Source organism: Plecotus auritus (genome assembly GCF_963455305.1).
Source record: "Plecotus auritus genome assembly, chromosome: 3".
NCBI lineage: Eukaryota > Metazoa > Chordata > Mammalia > Chiroptera > Vespertilionidae > Plecotus > Plecotus auritus.
In genome coordinates, this window is record NC_137772.1 from 86,367,309 (window position 1) to 86,385,717 (window position 18,409).

The 18,409-nt window shown below is 48.2% G+C and overlaps 1 protein-coding gene across 3 annotated transcripts in view; it reads left to right on the forward strand.

Moving 5' to 3' along the window:
• The first annotated feature begins 345 nt into the window (after positions 1–345).
• CNMD (chondromodulin) overlaps positions 346–18,409 on the forward strand; it is a 30,210-nt gene continuing 12,146 nt past the window's right edge. The window contains exons 1-5 of one of the 3 annotated variants that reach the window (XM_080658593.1): positions 346–397; positions 556–629; positions 1,097–1,237; positions 7,481–7,621; positions 14,820–14,933. In XM_080658593.1, coding sequence (XP_080514719.1) covers positions 558–629; positions 1,097–1,237; positions 7,481–7,621; positions 14,820–14,933 — 468 coding nt within the window. In that variant the 5' untranslated portion in view covers positions 346–397; positions 556–557. Of the gene's footprint in view, positions 398–478; positions 630–1,096; positions 1,238–7,480; positions 7,622–14,819; positions 14,934–18,409 lie in introns of those variants that run through there. The other 2 variants (XM_080658592.1, XM_080658594.1) reach the window with 2 other exon arrangements.

The window sequence follows — 18,409 nt, forward strand, 5'->3', positions numbered from 1 at the left end:
CCAGTGCCCCTGCCCACCCACAGGACCCTGCTCTCCTCTCTGTCCTGTCCCACCAGCTTCCCAGCACCGGTACAAAGACACAGCGGGAAACGGCCGCCAGCCAGGTGCACCACGGAGCCCTCGGACTTTTATTTTAGGAGATCCTCGGATGGTAGAAAGAGTCCTGGCAACTTAGCATTTCGTGGCAGCGCACGCAGGACTCAGCATCCTGGTCTACGCACCCGCCTAACCCCCATCCCCACCCCCGCCACATTCTGGTTTGCTAGGACGTGGTTGTATGTGGGGCGGGGGGGGGGGGGGGAAGGGGGTGGTCAGTAGACAAGAGAGAAGGTGTGTCCTGAATGCAGGGACGGGCTCTCACTGCTGCCCGGGCCGGGAGAGGAAAGGGAGGGGAGAGGTGAGGCTCTGCAAGGGGTGGGCACCGCTGGGCTGACCCGGGCGGACCCGGGCTCCGCGTGCGCGCGCGTGGGGCGTTGAAAAGCCCTGCACGTCGGGGCAGCGGGACAGAGCCCAGGGCGTGCGCCAGCCTCACAGTGTCTTCTCCTTCGGCCGCAGCCATGACGGAGAACTCGGACAAAGTTCCCATCGCCCTGGTAGGGCCTGACGACGTCGAGTTTTGCAGTCCCCCGGTGAGTACCAGGGGTCCCAGCCCACTGCCGGGTTAGTCCACTCGCAGGGTAAGGGCGTCAGGGATTTGTGCCACCGAATGTGGGAGGTAGGAGCAAGGTGGGGCGCCCAAATGCGGATGGTGACGCCCCACGCGAGTGTGTGTGTGGGGGGGCGCGTGTGCAGGGGTCACCGGATCCACAGACAGGTGTGAAGGGGAGGATGAAAAGGGTGTCAGGAGGGGGCGTCTTGTGGCCGGCGGCGAGTGCAAATCAACGGGGTGTTGGCGGCCCTGCACCGCCAAAAGTTTGCCCCACGCCTGAGTGCCAGGGAGCCCGAGAGGGAGCGCCGCGAACGAGGGCGCCCGGCGGAGCTCAGGACGAGCTGTCTCCCACCCCCACTCCCTATCCTCGGGGCGGGGGGGCTGCGCGGGGATCTCCGGGTGCGGGCGGCGCAGATGGGATCCGTCCCCCTCCGTCCCCGCCCGCAGGCGTACGCCACGGTGACAGTGAAACCCTCCAGCCCCGCACGGCTGCTCAAGATCGGAGCTGTGGTCCTCATTTCGGGGGCGCTGCTGCTGCTCTTCGGGGCCATCGGGGCCTTTTACTTCTGGAAGGGGAGTGACAATCACGTAAGTCAGGGAGGATGCGCAGGGCGGGGAGGCGCGCAGGACCCCGAGGTGCGCGGGGTGGTGGGGTCCTCTCTGTCATGCGCATATTCCCCGCTAGGTGGCGGCAGAGCGCTGGACCGCGCGGCGTGGGGGGGTTGTGGGGGGCACTGGGCGGCTGGCAGGGCCTCCCAGCCCCGCATCTGCTTTCCTCTGGCTTCCCGGGCACCTTCCGCCTTCTGCCTTCCAACTCCACTACGCTGCTTTCTGCTCTTAGGACACTTTGCAGAAAAGCAAGTCAGGGTTTTAAGGGACAATATTAAAACGTAGAGTAGCCGAGTAGAAGGGAAATGCATTGGACGGTTCGAGGAAAGCCCTTTTCTGCAGAACAGTCTGGCGCTTCCGCTGAGCAGTTGTGTGTCACTCCTCTGGCCTCGGTTAACTCATCCTCAGGGAAGAAATGGAACAGCCTCTCTCTGCTGAGAAAGGCTGTGACTTCAAGAACCTGGGACAAAGATAGTGAAGACCTAGTGTTGGGAACGAATTTGACCTTCCAGGAGTTTTTGTTTGTTTGCTTATTTCTTTGCGTGTGTCTTATGTGGTAATGCGCTTTCCCAACCTGCTCTAAGGTGTGTGTGTTGGGGGGGGGGGGGGGGGCGGGGGTCGGGGGGAGGGAGGGTGTAACTTCCTTAAAAGTGGCAAATCTTTTTAAAAATCCATTCTGGCCTACTGGCCTAGTCACGTGTGCTTTAATGGTGGCTGTTTCACGGACTGCTGTCCTACTTTCTTTGCTTGCAACTATTTATTTTAAAGCTCCAGGGCCCTCGAGGAGCATAAAAGGTGCTTCTAACTTGACCAGGCAGAGTTACAGTGTGTTCTCTAAGAAGTCTGAATTTTGTTCACCTATGGAAAGGGGGGCATTTTATCTCGATGACCATTGCCAGGGCTGGCAGAAGCTTATCTGGACTAATGGAAAAGAACTCCATCTCTGGGATACACACAAAGGGCAGGTTCTTAATCATTGCCCTCAGAGGATCTGTGACTGCTGCTCCCCCCTCTCTCCCACCGTGAAATTCAAAGCGTGAACGAATTCCAGTACTTAGAGAAAATGGTGCTGAAAGCAATTCAACCATTTTACACATAACATCTTCTGCAGTCACCACCTAATTTGTATTTTTAACTCGAATGCCTAAAGTAGATAAGCATGCCATTTAGCGCGGAGTCTGTTTTAGAGACTATATCAAATTTACAAGCATCGATTTGTAAGATCAGAATTGCACAGTATTTTGCGTACATTTGAAAAGTGCCTTAAATTATTTGTATTTTAAATATGGAAGCTGGGCCAGATGCTCATATTTGAAAGCAGCAACTGAACATGGGAATGATTTCAATATCTACATCTCCATTAATAGCAGAGTTTAGATTGTCATCCCTTGGGAAATGGTATGGTATTTGAATGTAGTTGCTATCTTTTACATGACAAAAACTCAATGCTACAGGTCACTTGGGGATAAAAATAGCTTTGGGATTTTTTTTGTGGTTTTATTTTTATTTATTTTTATTTTTTGGTAAAGATTTTCATCATGTGATATATGTAAATGAATATCTTTGGCATTCAAGGCAAACACAGCTAACTGACAAGCTTCTAAAAAGAGAGATTGAAAGATCTTACTGAATAGCTGGGCTCCCTTTTTTCATATCTTTTACTTTCTTGCAAGACGGTTGATTATCTGGTTCAAGAGAGCAGTATTAAAGTCTAAGAATACAGAGGAATAGTGTATCATATTTTATTGCCAACAATCAAAGTTATCGCTATTTCCTAGACAAGCAGGAGAATGAAGAACACTGCGGTAGTTTGTTTTCTTTTGTTTTGTTTTTCACTCCCAAAATATTCGATGCTGATCCAGATTACTTAAGTCTGAAAAATAAATCATAAAATACTAAACACAGCAAATTTGGCACCATCTATGCCCAGCACATACACAGGTCTGCTTTCCCTGAATACAAATCTAAGTGGCCCAAACAAAACATAATAAACAAAGGCAACTCTCTGTCAAACAGAAAGACACCCCCAACCAAATGGACTACGCAATCTTTGGAAATTATCTGTTCCTCTGCTCTTCCATTTTGTTTTTAAAATATGTTTTTATTGATTTCAGAGAAGAAGCGAGAGGGAGAGAGAGATAGGAACATCAATGATGAGAGAGAATCACTGATTGGCTGCCTCCTGTACACCCCCTACTAGGGATCGAGCCTGCAACCCAGACATGTTGCCCTGACCAGGGATCGAACCCAGGACCCTTCAGTCTGCAGGTCAACGCTCTATCCACTGAGCCAAACCGGCTAGGGCTGCTCGTCTATTTTGACTTAACCAGCTGTAATTCACCTCCTATCCCTTTCATATGGGTAAATCCCAGGAAGACAGGTTTATGTACTTGAAGTCAGCTGGAGGACTATGAAGTATCCAAGTGCTAATAATTATAGACAGGTGTCTAGGCTCAAATTTTGAGGCCATGTTTCAGACATAGAACATTATTGTACATAGAACTAGGCATTGAAATATGGGAAATTCCCACCAATATGAGATAGCTGACAACCCTACCCCGTGGGATAGGGAGTGAGATCACTGCTGGGGCCTTCCTTCTCAGACCGATTTTTCTAGACATTGTCCTAAACATTATGTAATTAATCTCAGAGAAGCCAGGCTTTATTAGAAACTCATTAGCAAATATCCTTGGCTGCAAAAGGCACCCTATCGAGCAGAATTTTGGCAAATAATAAACTTCATTGTACTTGGATAGAAATAGCCTTAGGTGCCAGCAGCTCCATCAGTTTAGAGGAAATAATGTGATTACTGCTCCATCAGCCCAGCCTCCTTCTGAGCTCGGGGCCCAGTACTTTGGAAATAATTTCAGACTGTTTACCACCACTGCCCCATAGCCTCAGGGGGCACAGACCTCTCGCTGCCGCCCCACGCAGGCTGTGGGCTGCGTATAAAGAATGGACTGGAGCTGCAGGACAAAGAATGCAATGCCTGTGCTTGGTCAGGAAGTCTTTGCTGGGAGGAAGGTGACACAGGTGGTGGTGGAGGGAAGTGAAATTTATGACCACAAGCCATTCTTCTAGTGTCGAAATCTTGTGTCCTTTAGACCTGCTAAAAGGTGGACATCATTGATTTCTTAAGTTTTGCATTGCTTCCCTAGTGAGAGCTTATGTGCAGTGCTTTCCAGAGAAAGAGCCTCGTGGTGCCTGAGTGAATGACGCTGTGCCGGCAGGAACTCACAGAGTGCTGTCTGCCGTGCTCCCTCTGGCAGTCGCAATTGACCCGCGTGAACAGTAGCTGCTCAGAGAGCACAGGGACAGGACAATCTGCTGTCTAAACCCGAAGAAAGCACTGCCTCAGCCAAAGAAAGCAGGTTTCCCAAACGGGGCTGAATCGCACAGGCCACCTGAGCTGCAAAGTGAAACCAGGCCGGTGGGCTGTGCTCCAGCTGCACTAAATTAGAACCCGGGAAGTGGCTCTCTCCTCAGGCCAGCCCGGGAGACCCTGCGCTGCAGGGAGGGAGCTCCACGGTGGAGCTAGGGCGCAGTAGCTTCTGTTCTGCTGAATGAAGGCTGCAGCCTAGAAGGCTAGAGGCTAGCAGAGCCATCTCTGCATCTCCACTGATAAAATAAAAGCATGGCCTGTGGGTCTTGTAATAATGAGTTTTCCACAAGTCATGATCCAATAACAGCAGATCCTTTCCCAGTGTTTGTTCATGTAGCAGACATTCTTCATAAGGAGAAAGAAAATCAGACTTGAATTGAATCTATTTGTGGTAATGATCTACTGACCGTAGCAAATGCCTTTCATCAGTTCTCATTCCCTCCCCCTTTAAAGAATTTATATATTACATCCTATATAATGAAAGCCTAATATGCAAATTGTCCCCTCTGGTGGTCATTCCACCGGGAGTTCAACCACTCGCTATGATGTGCACTGACCACCAGGGGGCGGTGCAGAACATGGCAGGCATCAGTGACAAGGTGCTGGCAGCAGGCAGCAGTGGAGGCGCTGCTGGCCCTGATGGGCCCCAACAAGAGGGGGACCGTGGCGGGATGGTGGAGCAGGTGAGCGGGTGGTGCCAGGCCAAAGCAGGTGCAAGCAGGGGCCCAGGTGCTGCCCAGGGCCCAGAGGTCAGCTGGGACCTGTCATATCATGCTAGACGCTCGCACTTCAATCGCTGGCCAGGCCTAGGGATCATATAAGAGCTATAGTATATAGTATATATAAGATATATATACATATATATGCCTCTAAGTCAGAAAAAGTAAGGAAAGAAAAGAAACCCACCTACTATTCTACAACTCAGAGAAGGTTCTCCAGGCAGCAGCACACTGAGCAGGAATTATTTTTTTAAAGTAGTGTGCTACCAAGACGTCTAAACCAAGAGAGCCCTTGGGATCATCTAATTTAGTGGTAAACTTTTTTAAAAAAATTTTTAATGGCAAAGTTTTTCTTAAGATTTTACTCAGAAATCCAATACGTAAAACAGAAGCCGAGTGGCTCTGCTTAAATTGTAGGTGGGCCGGAAGAAAGGAGACTCACAGTCCCACCTGCTCTGCCACCCTCAGCTCTGGGCCACCTCTGAAACCTCGGAGCTTTAAAGTCATAAATGAAAAACCACCTATGAGGTCCAACCTCCTCATTTTATACTCAAGGCGACTCCCAAGACCCAGGGATGGGTGGTGTGGCCACCTGTCTTTCTGATTCCTGGATCAGTGCCCATCTACAGTGCCAAGCCTTCCCCTCTCCCCCCACATGTCTCATAACAAAAGGCTCTACAACCCCATACGTCCGCACCACCGAGTCATTGAAATGAGTAACTCCCATTTTGAGCTGAAACAGATGTGCACATTGACCTTGCTCTCTGCAAATGCTGCTCTATATGAGGCAATCCCAGTTTGGTCTGAAGTCCTTCTTATATACCACATTCCATGCCAAATCTTAACCAAAAGATTTTTTTTTAAACTTTCAAATTGAGGTGCCTCTGCAGACTTGTTCATTTAATAGCCCAGTTAACCATCTAGCTCATCCATTTTCATTTATCCATCAACTCTAGCTGCATAGTGGAATTTCCTGTAAAAAAAAAAAAAAAAAAAAAAAAAAAAAAAAAAAAAAAAGAGAGAGATCTGTGCCCAAGCCCTAACCCTGTAGATTCTGATTTGACTGGTCCGAAGGAACCCCAGGCATGGTAGCTGGAGATTCTACTCAGATGCTTCTATGCAGAGCCAGGATTGCGAATCACCAAGCTATCTGAATTAGTATCAGAGATGTCAAAGTTTTTACTTTTTTTTAAGGTGTTCTCTGTGAGTTTTTTTTAAATATGGAATTTGCTTCATGAATTTGCACGTCATCCTTGCTTAGGGGCCATGCTAACCTTCTCTGTGTCGTTCCAATCCTATATAATAAAGAGCTAATATGCAAATGGTTGTCATGCCCTCATGCTGTAACGGCTCAGACACTCAACACTGGGGAGAGAGGAATGGGGACCAACAGGCACAAATGAGCTCATGAGAGAGGAATGGGGACCAGCCAGGCACAAATGAGCTTGCGAGAGAGGAATGGGGACCAGCCAGGCTGTGGTCTGGGAGAGGGACAAGCCACCCGCCCCACGGTCCCCTGTGGCCAGCCCGGGCAAAGCCAGCCCAGGTCCTGGGTGCCTGCAGCTGGCAAGAGGGAGGGAAGCCTGGGTCCTGGTACTTACAACTGGCCGGAAGAGGGAATCCTGGGTCCCAGGTGCAGGGCGAGGTAGAGGCGGTTACAGGCAATCAGGCCAGCAGGGGAACAGTTAGGAGCAATCAGGCAGGCAGGCAGAGGTGGTTAGGGGTGATCAGGCAAGCAGGCAGGTGAGCGGTTAGGAGCCAGCGGTCCCAAATTTCGAGAGGCAATTGGACATCCCCTGAGGGTTCCCAGATTGGAGAGAGTGCAGGCCGGGCTGAGTGAGGGACTCCCCCCCACCCACCCCCGTGCATGAATTTCGTGCATCAGGCCTCTAGTTTTAGTATATGTGCTGCAGAAGCAAGCACTTTTTAAGGTGTTCTTAAAGAATTCATTGTATTAAATTATTAGTATGTAGGTAAGTTCTCATATACAAATGTGTTACTCTCAAGGATGATTCGGTGTATCTCTGACAAATGTGAAAGCTACCTCGTTTACTGCAGGTCCAGAGATAATCCCTGAATTGCTCTAAAAGGAAAGCTCACTAGTCGTATGTTCACTTCCAGATTTACAATGTCCATTACACCATGAGCATCAATGGGAAATTACAAGATGGGTCAATGGAAATAGATGCTGGGAACAATTTGGAGACCTTTAAGATGGGAAGTGGAGCTGAAGAGGCCATTGAAGTCAATGATTTCCAGAATGTGAGTATAGTTCATGCATTTAGAGAGTTTGACCAGGCAGCCTGGGGGCTTTTCTCATCCAGGGAGAAGCATCTCTCACACACATCCCATCGGTAACCGGTTCTCATGGCAGATTCTCTCTGAGAAAGGACTGCTCTTTGTTTTTAATATTTTCAAAATGAAAAAAAAAAAACACCACTTTGGCATTGAAAAGAACAGTTCTTGGAACTATATGAAGTCTTGGCAGAACCATATACAAGAGCTATTTCTTTCCAAGCAGTTATCCACAACACGGTGAATAAAGTACTCACACTATCCGAGAGTGGCAAACTCTTTTTTTGAACTTACAGAGAGGAGGGAGATTTTAATGACCTAATAATCAAATACAGGTAGGGCCTATCCTATGCTTTTCTCAATTTTGTAGTTTTCCCATTTAATCTAGAAAATTAGCATGGAGAAATTCCCCTATTACATCATATATTTTCTGACTACTGCCTTTTACAGATAGCACATTCTGGTCTCTTTTGAAAAAGTCAGCCATGTTTGTTTTCAAAAATTCAGCTTACAGGCAATTTGAGACACTAAGCTAAGCATCGATGCTTCTATGTCCATCTGCAAACCAGCGTGTCACTGCAGGCCGACTTTTCTGTTTGCCGGCATAAATACCGTATTCCCTTTCACGTTCTAAGATAAGGAAGCGCGCCGCTATTTGTGCTCTCCTGTTAAACCTGCAGCTGGAATAGGTGAGTTTTGATAATGAAGAAAAGGCACTTGAAAAAATAATGTTTCTTCTGATCATTTATTGGCCCACAAACATCTCACCCGACCATCTTCTTCTGATGGATGAGGAAAACTAGAGGTGATTTTCATCAGAATGAAAGAACTCCCCTGTTGATACCAAAATACACTTTCACAGGCCCTTTTGGATACCACACAGATGCTGCATTAGAGCCTGGTGAGGTTAGATGTTATCTGAAAACAAGAAGCACTGGCTGTGTTCAGGCGGCTCGGCCCTGGGACGGCACCGCAGCCGTAGGGGCCCAGCTGCACCTCGTTCAGTCATGGCTTTGCAGTTGGTTCTGGTCAGTGCACAGGGATAATTTCTCTGGACCTATTAAAGGCTTTTACTGCAAGACACAGGACAAGGTAACAGCATTTTTCTTTCTATTACTCAACATAAAATTATAAAGTGTGACTCCCACACACACATCATTCAATTCAAAGCAAAATTGACTACCTATGATGTGCCACAATACCAAGATACGCAAAGGTAGCTACATAGCTGAATAAAAAGGGATCCATCTCTATCAAGAAGTGTATATATCAGGAATAGACTTTTAAAATATTTTAATCCGAAACCTGCACCTCTGTTTTATAATCCTTTGGTTCTAATAATGGTACTGATGTGTTTTGTTCTCCTGGGCCAAAAGGGCCAAACATATTTTATAAACTGATCAATTCTGTTGGATAGCTTCCACATTTCTCTAGGTCAGAACTGGTGAGTAGAACATTTTTATGATGGATAGAACCTCTTCTGGGTTTAAATAAGCCTGAACTTCTTGTTGTTGTAGTTAATCCTTACCTGAAGATATTTTTCCCATTGATTTTTAGAGATAGTGGGAGGGATAGAGAGAGAGAGAGAGAGAGAGAGAGAGAGAGAGAGAGAGAGAGAGAGAGACAGGGACAGAGACAAAGATGTGAGAGAGACACATCGATTGGTTGCCTCCTGTACACACCCAACAAGGGCCAGGGATTGACATGCAACCTAGGTTCGTGCCCTTGAATGGGAATCAAACCCGAGACCCTGTGTTGTGCTGGCCAACGCTCTGTCCACTGAGCCACAATACCAGGGCAAGCCTGGATTTTTGAAAACACATGTGTCCACCACCATGGTAGCTGCATAATTCCCCTATATTTTAAACCAAATTCAAGAAGCATTTATTGGGACTGACTGTGTGCAAGGGATGCAAAGATGGGGGATGCAAAGATGACTGACACTTGTTCCCCCCCAACAAAGACCTTCCAGTCCAGCCCAGGAGGCAGATACCCACACAGAGGTGGCCAGGGAAGCGCACTGACTGAGTGTGGAGCAGAGAGCCGTGGAGAGCAGAGGGGAGGCAATCACTGCCCATCAGGGGCTGGAGCAGGTTTTACAGAGGGGGTGACAGTTGAACCAGGTCTCGAAGAATGATTAGGATCTCAGCCAGCAGAAAAGGAGGGGCAGGCCTTCCAGGCCTTGGAAAGAACACTGAACACAAATTCACAGGCCTGCCCTGGAGTTCTAAGTAGCCCAATGTGACTGAAGGTTGGGGAGGGGAGTGAATGGGATGCAGGTGAGACCAGATTGGAAAAGGTTCTGAGTCAGGGGTGGGCAAACTTTTTGACTCGAGGGCCACAATGGGTTCTTAAACTGGACCAGAGGGCCGGAACAAAAGCATGGATGGAGTGTTTGTGTGAACTAACATAAATTCAAAGTAAAGGAGCAGAGGGGAGAGCAAGAGAACCCTCCGCTCTTTTGGCTCCGTGGGCCGGATAGAACAGCCGAACGGGCCGGATCCGGCCTGCGGGCCATAGTTTGCCCACGGCTGTATCTGAGTTGTAAGTGAATGGCTTCCCCTGCTAACCCAGGACCCCACTGGGATTTTAGTAGAACTGGTGGTAAAAAGAACCTCCTGAGAGGGAACAGCATGGAACAAAGGGCTGCAGGTTCTGCGCTGTTTAAGAAAAAGCGACTCAGAACATTTGTTAGAGAAGGTGAGGCAGGTTTTATTCAAGGAGAGCTACTGCTGTGGGGTTTGCAGTAGAGGAGAGGGATTGGGCTCAACTCTAAACACAATATAGAAAAATCAGATTTACAGCCAGAGTGGGAGTGTTGGTAGATGGAAAATTACTAAGAGGTAGAGTAATTCTTTACTAAACTGACCTAACAGGATTTTCTGCTAAAGGCAGGCCAGGCTGATCAGATATCAAGGGTGCTCAGACCAGGGCTGACTCGGCAGGATTCTGGCAAAAACTGGAATAAGCAGGCCAAGACAGAGCCCAAGGTCGACTCAGTCACAAGGAGGACTCAGGAGCCTGGCAAGAGTTAGTCAGGGAGTCTTCGTCAATGCCCTGAGGACACAAAAGCTGGTTAGTTCATCGCGGGTGAGTTCCGTTCTAGAAAGTTAGACCCTCGACAGCATCGGTGCTGTGGTTTGCGCCGGTCCTCTCAGGCCTTGTTTATGTAACAAAGATTTCGGTTAGAAATCAAGACAGAATAAACTGGTGGGTAAATATGGGTGTTCACTATACAATTCCTTTAACTGTGTGATATTTGAAATTTTTATTTAAAAAGCTAGAGGAGAATAAAAGATAAACTACCTACCAGGTTTTATTCAAAAATCATTATGGCCCCCAACGATAAAATAAAAAGAAAATAAAATGGAAGTCATGTTTTTGTTCTGAGAGTTGAATCACTGTCACTACCACAGCTGAAAATGTATGCTGGCAGATTAAATGCCAGGTAATCTTTTCAAACTGTGAACAAAAATACCATTTTCTCTCTATTTTCACAGTAATTGCATTCCCAGGAAAGCTATTGTACATTAAAACTGTGTAAAAAATCACTTGGTGTTAATGTGTAAAACTGTGGTAGGTTCTAGGCACAGATACTCCCAATCAGGTTTCACCAGGACCCAAGCAGTTAGTTCTTCAGGACCTTCCGGGGCTGTGCTTGGGGACCAGCATTCCTGGGCCATGTCCACTAAAGGCCTAGATTTCGATAGTGTCCCTTGTGGGTAGGAGCCCTTGCCCTCCTTGGGAACTTCTGGTTTAAGCCACAGAAATAGATGAGATCCTCTAGAAAGAAAAAGTATGTGGCTAATATGCGATTACCTGGCTCTTGATAGAAGAATGTTAGGTCAGCCCTGGCTGGGTGGCTCAGTTGGTTGGAGCGTCATCCTGTGTACCAAAAGATTGCGGGTTGGATTCCCAGTTGGGGCACGTACAGGAGGCAGCAGATCAATGTTTCTCACATCAATGTTTCTCTCTCTCTCGCTCCCCCCCACTTCCTCTCTCTAAAATCAATAAACATATCTGTGGTTGAGGATAAAACAAAGTTAGGTCATTGGACTCTTCATTCATTGTCTTTGTTAGCAAATTTCTTCATTATCACCAGCCTTGTTTGCAAAAAACAAAAGGTTTGCTTGGCTTTCTTGTGCTTTTCCGTTCCCTCTGTTTACTCTCTTATTATATCTGGCTGCTTGATAAGGATTTGTAGCTAGACGTGTGGTTATTATGTGCGAGTCCCCTCCCACAGAGCCCTCCCTAGGGTGTTTCAGTTCTCTTGCCCAGTGCAGACCATCAGAACTAACTCAACACTCACTCACAGTCCAGGCTGGGAATCCTTCAGTAGAATCAGCTTTCTCCTTTGGGGACATGGCAATGGCTCTATGGCAGGGGTGGGCAAACTTTTTGACTCGAGGGCCACAATGGGTTCTTAAACTGAACCGGAGGGCCAGAACAAAAGCATGGATGGAGTGTTTGTGTGAACTAATATAAATTCAAAGTGAAGGAGCGGAGGGGAGAGCAAGAGAACCCTCCGCTCTTTTGGCTCCGCGGGCCGGATAGAACAGCCGAACGGGCCGGATCCGGCCTGCGGGCCGTAGTTTGCCCACGGCTGCTCTATGGTGTTTCGTGTGGCCCATCTCACATTCAGAGGACATGAGGGTTTGCAGTTAAGGGGACACGTGTGGCAGTTCTCTCCCTCCCCTGCCTTCTGTTTTTCAAACTAGGCACCCCAGATTTCCATGCAGAATAAGAGCAATAGACCTTCAGGACAGGCCCATGACAGCAGCTGTTCTCAGAGTGTGTTCCTTAGCAGCAGCACCTAATAGCTTGTTAGAAATGCAAAGGTGAGCCCCCACTCCTAACCGAGTGACTGAATCAGTTCTGAGGGTGGGGCCCAACGCTGTTTCATTTAACAAGGCCTCCTGGTGAGATGGGAGCACGGGAAAGTTTGGGAGCAACTGGTACAGAAGAAACGGAGATCCAAAGCCTGTGTCCTAGTCCAGTGGCCGGCAAACCTCGGCTTGTGAGCCGTGGTTTGCTGCTCTGTTGACTAATGAGTTTGCCGACCACTGTCCTAGTCCATTGGAGCGGCTGTAACAAATTGCCACAGACGGGCGACTTCTAAACAGAAAAGTGTTTCTCACAGTTCTGGAGGCTGGGAAGTTCAAGCTTAAGGCGCCAGCAGATTGGGTGTCTAGTGAGGGCCTGGTTCCTGGGTCCTCTTTCTCACTGTGTCCTCACAGAACAGGTCCCTTTTATAAGGGCCTGAATCCCACTCATGAGGGCCTCACCTCCCAAATACACCACCTCCAGATACCACCATATTGGGGGTTAGGTTTCAACATATGAATTTGGGGGTGACATGAACATTAGTCACTTAAAATTTTATTCCCCTGAACGTGTTCCTTCCCCCTGGATGGGTGGTCTGAAGCCTGGCCTGCGCCTGGTCAACACATGGGGAACTTTTAAGCACACCAGGGTCTGGGCACACCCGGGCCAATTACATGGGCATCTCTGGGGAGAGGCCCAGGCACCTGTGTGTTTAAATTCTCTCCAGGTGATTTGGGTGCAGTGAGTTGGAAACCTCTGCAGGCAGCCTCTGTAAAGTGGGCATCAGGCCGCCACCTCTGGGTGAGAGCTGATGCTGGGAGAAATGAGGGACATGTGTCACATGTGGGTACATGGCCAATTAGGCCCCAAGGCAAACCCATGAGGAGCTGTAGGAAGCATGAGCCTGTCCTTCTCTGTTCTCAGTGCGCCACCTACCAGCATCTGTGGGGCCGCTGGCTCTGAGGTTACACATGGTGTCACTTTCCATGAATATTCTCACGCATGACTTCCATTCAGCTTCTCTCTTCATTGGAGATGGCTGAATCCTGAGGCAGGACCCCTGGATTTCTAAATGCTGATCTTCCCCCCACTCCTTGGCATTGACATTGGAACAAGTTCTTATCTTCCTGACATTTGTCTCAACTCAGCAGGATGCTGAGATGTGCAGGTTTGGGTTGGTGTCTACATTATTATGGCAAAAATTTGTAGACCTTTAATGCTGTTCTGACCACTCGCTAGTCCTGAAGCTGACAGCAGGTGAAAGCCAGCACTCTGGGGACAGTGCTGAGCGGCCCCACGGGCTCCAGGGGAGTCAGCGCTGCTGTCAGCCCTGATTGAGCCTGGGCTGAGGCGTCCCCAGGCAGACGAGGAGACACTGTTTATATCTCACAGGGGACAAAACAAAACATCTGCATCCTTGGGTAAGGTCTCACAGCAAAGCTGAACTCCTGGTGTTGTAGAAACCTTTACTATTTCCACTGGGCTTGGTAACTTAGGAAAAATCTGAATTTGTGGAATTACAAATCTGGACCAACATCTTTTGAGAATCTTTGTGAAATCACCCAAAAGAAAGAGCTAAGATTCAGATAGCGATCTCAAGAAGCTTATACCTGAGATGACATTGACAACTAAGGCACTGAGAACTAAGCGCCAAGGGAGGGATGAAGACGTGGGGGTCAGGAGCCCCTCGAAGTCAGAGGCAAAGGAGCCCCCTTAGCCTGGGATGGTCAGAGAGAGCTGCCTAGAAAGGATGGCCTTTCACCTGAGCTTGAGGGAAAGATGGAGCAATTAACATACTCCATCTCAGCTCGAATGCCACCCCCTGGTGGAGGCCTCCCTGACCCCACTGACAAAAGCCCCATCCGGTCATTCCTCTCTCACACCTGCTTTATTTTCTCCATAGCACTTACCACCTATCTCAGTGTCATATATTTGGTTAAGAATGCTAAGAGTGCCAAAACCGATTTGGCTCAGTGGATAGAGCGTCAGCCTGCGGACTGAAGGGTCCCAGGTTCGATTCCGGTCAAGGGCATGTACCTTGGTTGCTGGCACATCCCCAGTGTGAGGTGTGCAGGAGGCAGCTGATCGATGTTTCTCTCTCATCGATGTTTCTAACTCTCTATCCCTCTCCCTTCCTCTCTGTAAAATATCAATAAAATATATTTAAAAAAAAAAAAAAGAATGCTAAGAGTTATGCTCCATGGGGGCAAAGCTTCCATCTGTTTTGTGCATCCCTATACCCAGTTCCTGGAACAGTGCCTGGCTCGCTGTAGACACGCAATTCATTGAAGAAATGTACAGGTGGATAAATGGATGGGTCAACTTTTATTTCCTTTCCTAGGGTATCACAGGAATCCGTTTTGCGGGAGGAGAGAAGTGCTACATCAAAGCACAGGTGAAGGCGCGCGTTCCTGAGGTGGGCGCCGTGGCCAAGCAGAGCATCGCCTCAGAACTGGTGGGTACCAGCGGCCCCAGGCAGCCGGAGGGCTTGGCAGATGTCGCTTGAAGGCACAACCCTTTCTGTCTCCAGTTCCTCGATAGGTTTGAGACCACAACATAAATTCTAGTTCTTCTCTGCCAAAGGAATTGAAACTATTCTAGTCCTCCTGGTTGGTTCTAAGTGGTCATTCTTACGTAATGTAGCATATTTAATGGTTTTGGAAAATCGTATTTTAAAGTGCTTAACAGGGATGGTTTCACATGGCCTATATTTGCCTGATGATAGGGAACTATCCAATCAGTGATCAAAAAAACATAAAGGACTTTGCATGTTAGAATCTTCATCAGAGGGGCCTTAGTTCCTCCGAAAATCCCAACAGTTGATGCCCCAGCCTCTGCAGGGAAAGAGCCGCGAGGCATCTCGCTCCATTACCTGCGTGTCAGGCAACTTCCTGGGAGGTAGTTCCAACCGTTTTGAGCTGAGATGGCTCCCCCACAACTTCTTCCCTTTGGTTCAAGTTCAACCCAATGAAGCTCGATCAACATGTATCGAATGTCTTTTCTATTTGTCAAATTTGTGAGGTTTTTTAAAAACATAACTCTCCCATTTGTTATTAATAGCTTGCCTTTGAGCTTGAGTTTATAAACATTTATTTTAAGGATTGCACACAGAGTTCTAAAGACACATTTAACAATAATAGCTTACATTTATTTGATACTTTAGGGTTTACAAAGTGGTCACATTCATTATTGTCTTCCATTTGAGTTGTGGCAGCGTCTGTGGAACAAAAATGGACTTTGGCACCAGAAAAATGTAGGTTCACATCTGGCCCTGACACTACTGTGGCTGTGGCTTCACCTCTGTGAGCCTGTTTTGTCATCTACAAACTAGGGGTACGCACACCATCCCCATGGCCCTAGAACTACTAGATAATGAATAGGTGGCTGCTGCTATCATTGTTAATTTTATTATGATTACCTTTGGTCCTCCCAGGCAAAAGAGGAAAAACAAGGGTAAACAAAGTGCCTGGAGACTGGCCGGCTGCTTGCCCTCCGAGGAGCCGCAGCGGAAGGTATCTCAGACCACAGAACAAAACAAAAGTGCAAAACAAACCCGTGAGGTTTAAAGCTCGTTAGCATGTCCTCCGTTTTCTTTCCTACTCCCAGTTTCCCCAGCCATTCGTCCTGTGAGGTGATGCCGGGCCTTCATGGCTCCGTCCCTCCCTCCGAGCTGCCTCCGTGTGCCCTCAGGAGCCGTGCCTCCCCCCAGCAGAAGGCTGCCTCCCACTGCGAACTCCCAGTGCCCAGTATAACAGTGACACCAAGACCTTTGTTCTGCCCTTGAGCTTCTCTTACTGCACTGCCGTTCTCGTAGATCACTCCGTTTCTGTTAGAAAGCCTGTGGTGACTGTAATCCTTGGCAGCATCCCCAGTAGACATGGAACCCATGCTCTGCTGCCTTCCACAAGCACCAGACCCCTAGCTGTATGTTTGCAGTACATATTCTGGGTTTTTTAAAAACAATTTTTCAGAACCAAGATGGTGGCAGAGGTAAACACCTGTACTTGCTGCCTCCCACAACCACATCAAAATTACAACTAAAAGACAGAACAACTATCACCCAGAACCACAGGAAAGCTGGCTGAGCAGAAGTACTACAACCAGAGAGGTAAAGAAGAAAGCACATTGAGATTGGTAGGAGGTGCGGAGGCGTGGAAAGTGCTGGCACCCGGGTGCACTGCTTTTTTAATCAGGAGGGAGATACAAGCTCCCGCTTGCTCTGAGCTCCAGTGCCAGGCGAGACTCTGGGGGACCCAGACACACAGGGGGAGAAACTGGACTGTCTGGCATTGGAGCAGGAATGCAGGGGCAGCTTTCTTCCAGACAGAGGTGCTTGCAGCGGTCATTGTTTCTGTGCTGGGACCTCCCCAGTGCAGGGCTGACTGGCAGCCATTGCTATTTGCTCCTCCCTGGAGTTTCCCTGAGACCCTGCCCCACCCAATTTACATCCCTACCCAAGCTGTGCGCAAAGACTTTTGCATATGAATGGCCTGTCCTTTCTCAGCCTAAAACCTGTCAAACAAGCTGCAGCTGGGTCAGGGAGCCCCAAACCTATCAATAAAAGGCCCAAAATCCAACACCAGCACCAGCCTGCCTTGCTTCACAGCGGGGCCTCGTCTGGGCCCTTCCAAACCTAATACAAAGAGGAGGAATCTGCAGATCTCTCTGTAGCTCCTGCTGGGAGGCCCCAGGCAGTGGCTGGCTTTGCACCTCCCTGGAGACCCAAGAGCCAGTGTACCCAGTGGTCAATGTGAGACCATACCAGATTACAACTCTTCACATCCATAAGTAACACACTCAAGGGGCAGACTTGGTGAGCACCAAAGCCCCACTGAAGCAAGTCCTGCCCCATAAGGGTGTCTCCTGCACAGCAGCGCTTCCATTGTAGACACAGCTGGTCCTCACAGCCAATTGGCCTGGAGGTCAATTCCTCCCAGTGATACCAACAGCAATCAAGGCTCAACTACAACAAGACTGTGCACACAGCCCACAAAGGGGTGCACCAAGAGTGTCCACCTCAGGTGACTGGGGAGGCTGAGCCACTGGGCCCTATAGGACACCTACTACACAAGGCCACTCTATCAACTCAAGGAGACTTAGCAGCTACCCAATACATAGAAACAAACACAGGGAAGCAGCCAAAATGCGGAGACAAAGTAACAGGTAACAAATGAAAGAAGTGGAAGAAAGCAAACTACTGGATATAGAGTTCAAAACCTTAGTTATAAGGTTACTCAAGAATCTCTAGAAACCTCCAAGGAACTTAGTGAGACCTTCAAGGATCTTAGTGAGAATGCCAAAAAAATGGAAAAGACCAGTCATTATAGAAAATTTGGGAGATACATAAGAAATTAAGCATACACTGACTGAAATAAAGAATAATATACAGAGATTCAATAGTAGACTAGAGCAGTGGTCGGCAAACTGCGGCTCGCGAGCCACATGTGGCTCGCGAGCCGCCTTTTGCCACTCTGTTGACTAATGAGTTTGCCGACCACTGACCTAGACTCTCGATTCCAATAATTACAGGCTGTTGTTGTTCCTTGTGATTAAGCCCCTATCCAGTGGTTGACAAACTCATTAGTCAACAGAGCAGCAAACCACAGCTTGTGAGCCACAGGTGGCTCGCAAGCCACAGTTTGCCAACCACTGGACTAGAGGATCCCAAGAATCAAGTCAAAGATTTGAAATACGAAGAAGCAAAAAACACCCAAACGGAAGAGCAAAAAGAAAAAAGAATCCAAAAATATGAACATAGTGTAAGGAGCCTCTGGGACAACTTCAAGCATACCAATATCCGAATTATGGGGGTGCCAGAAGAAGAGAGAGAGCAAGATATTGAAAACCTATTTGAAGAAATAATGACAGAAAACTTCCCCCACCTGGTGAAAGAAATAGACTTACAAGTCCAGGAAGCACAGAGAACCCCAA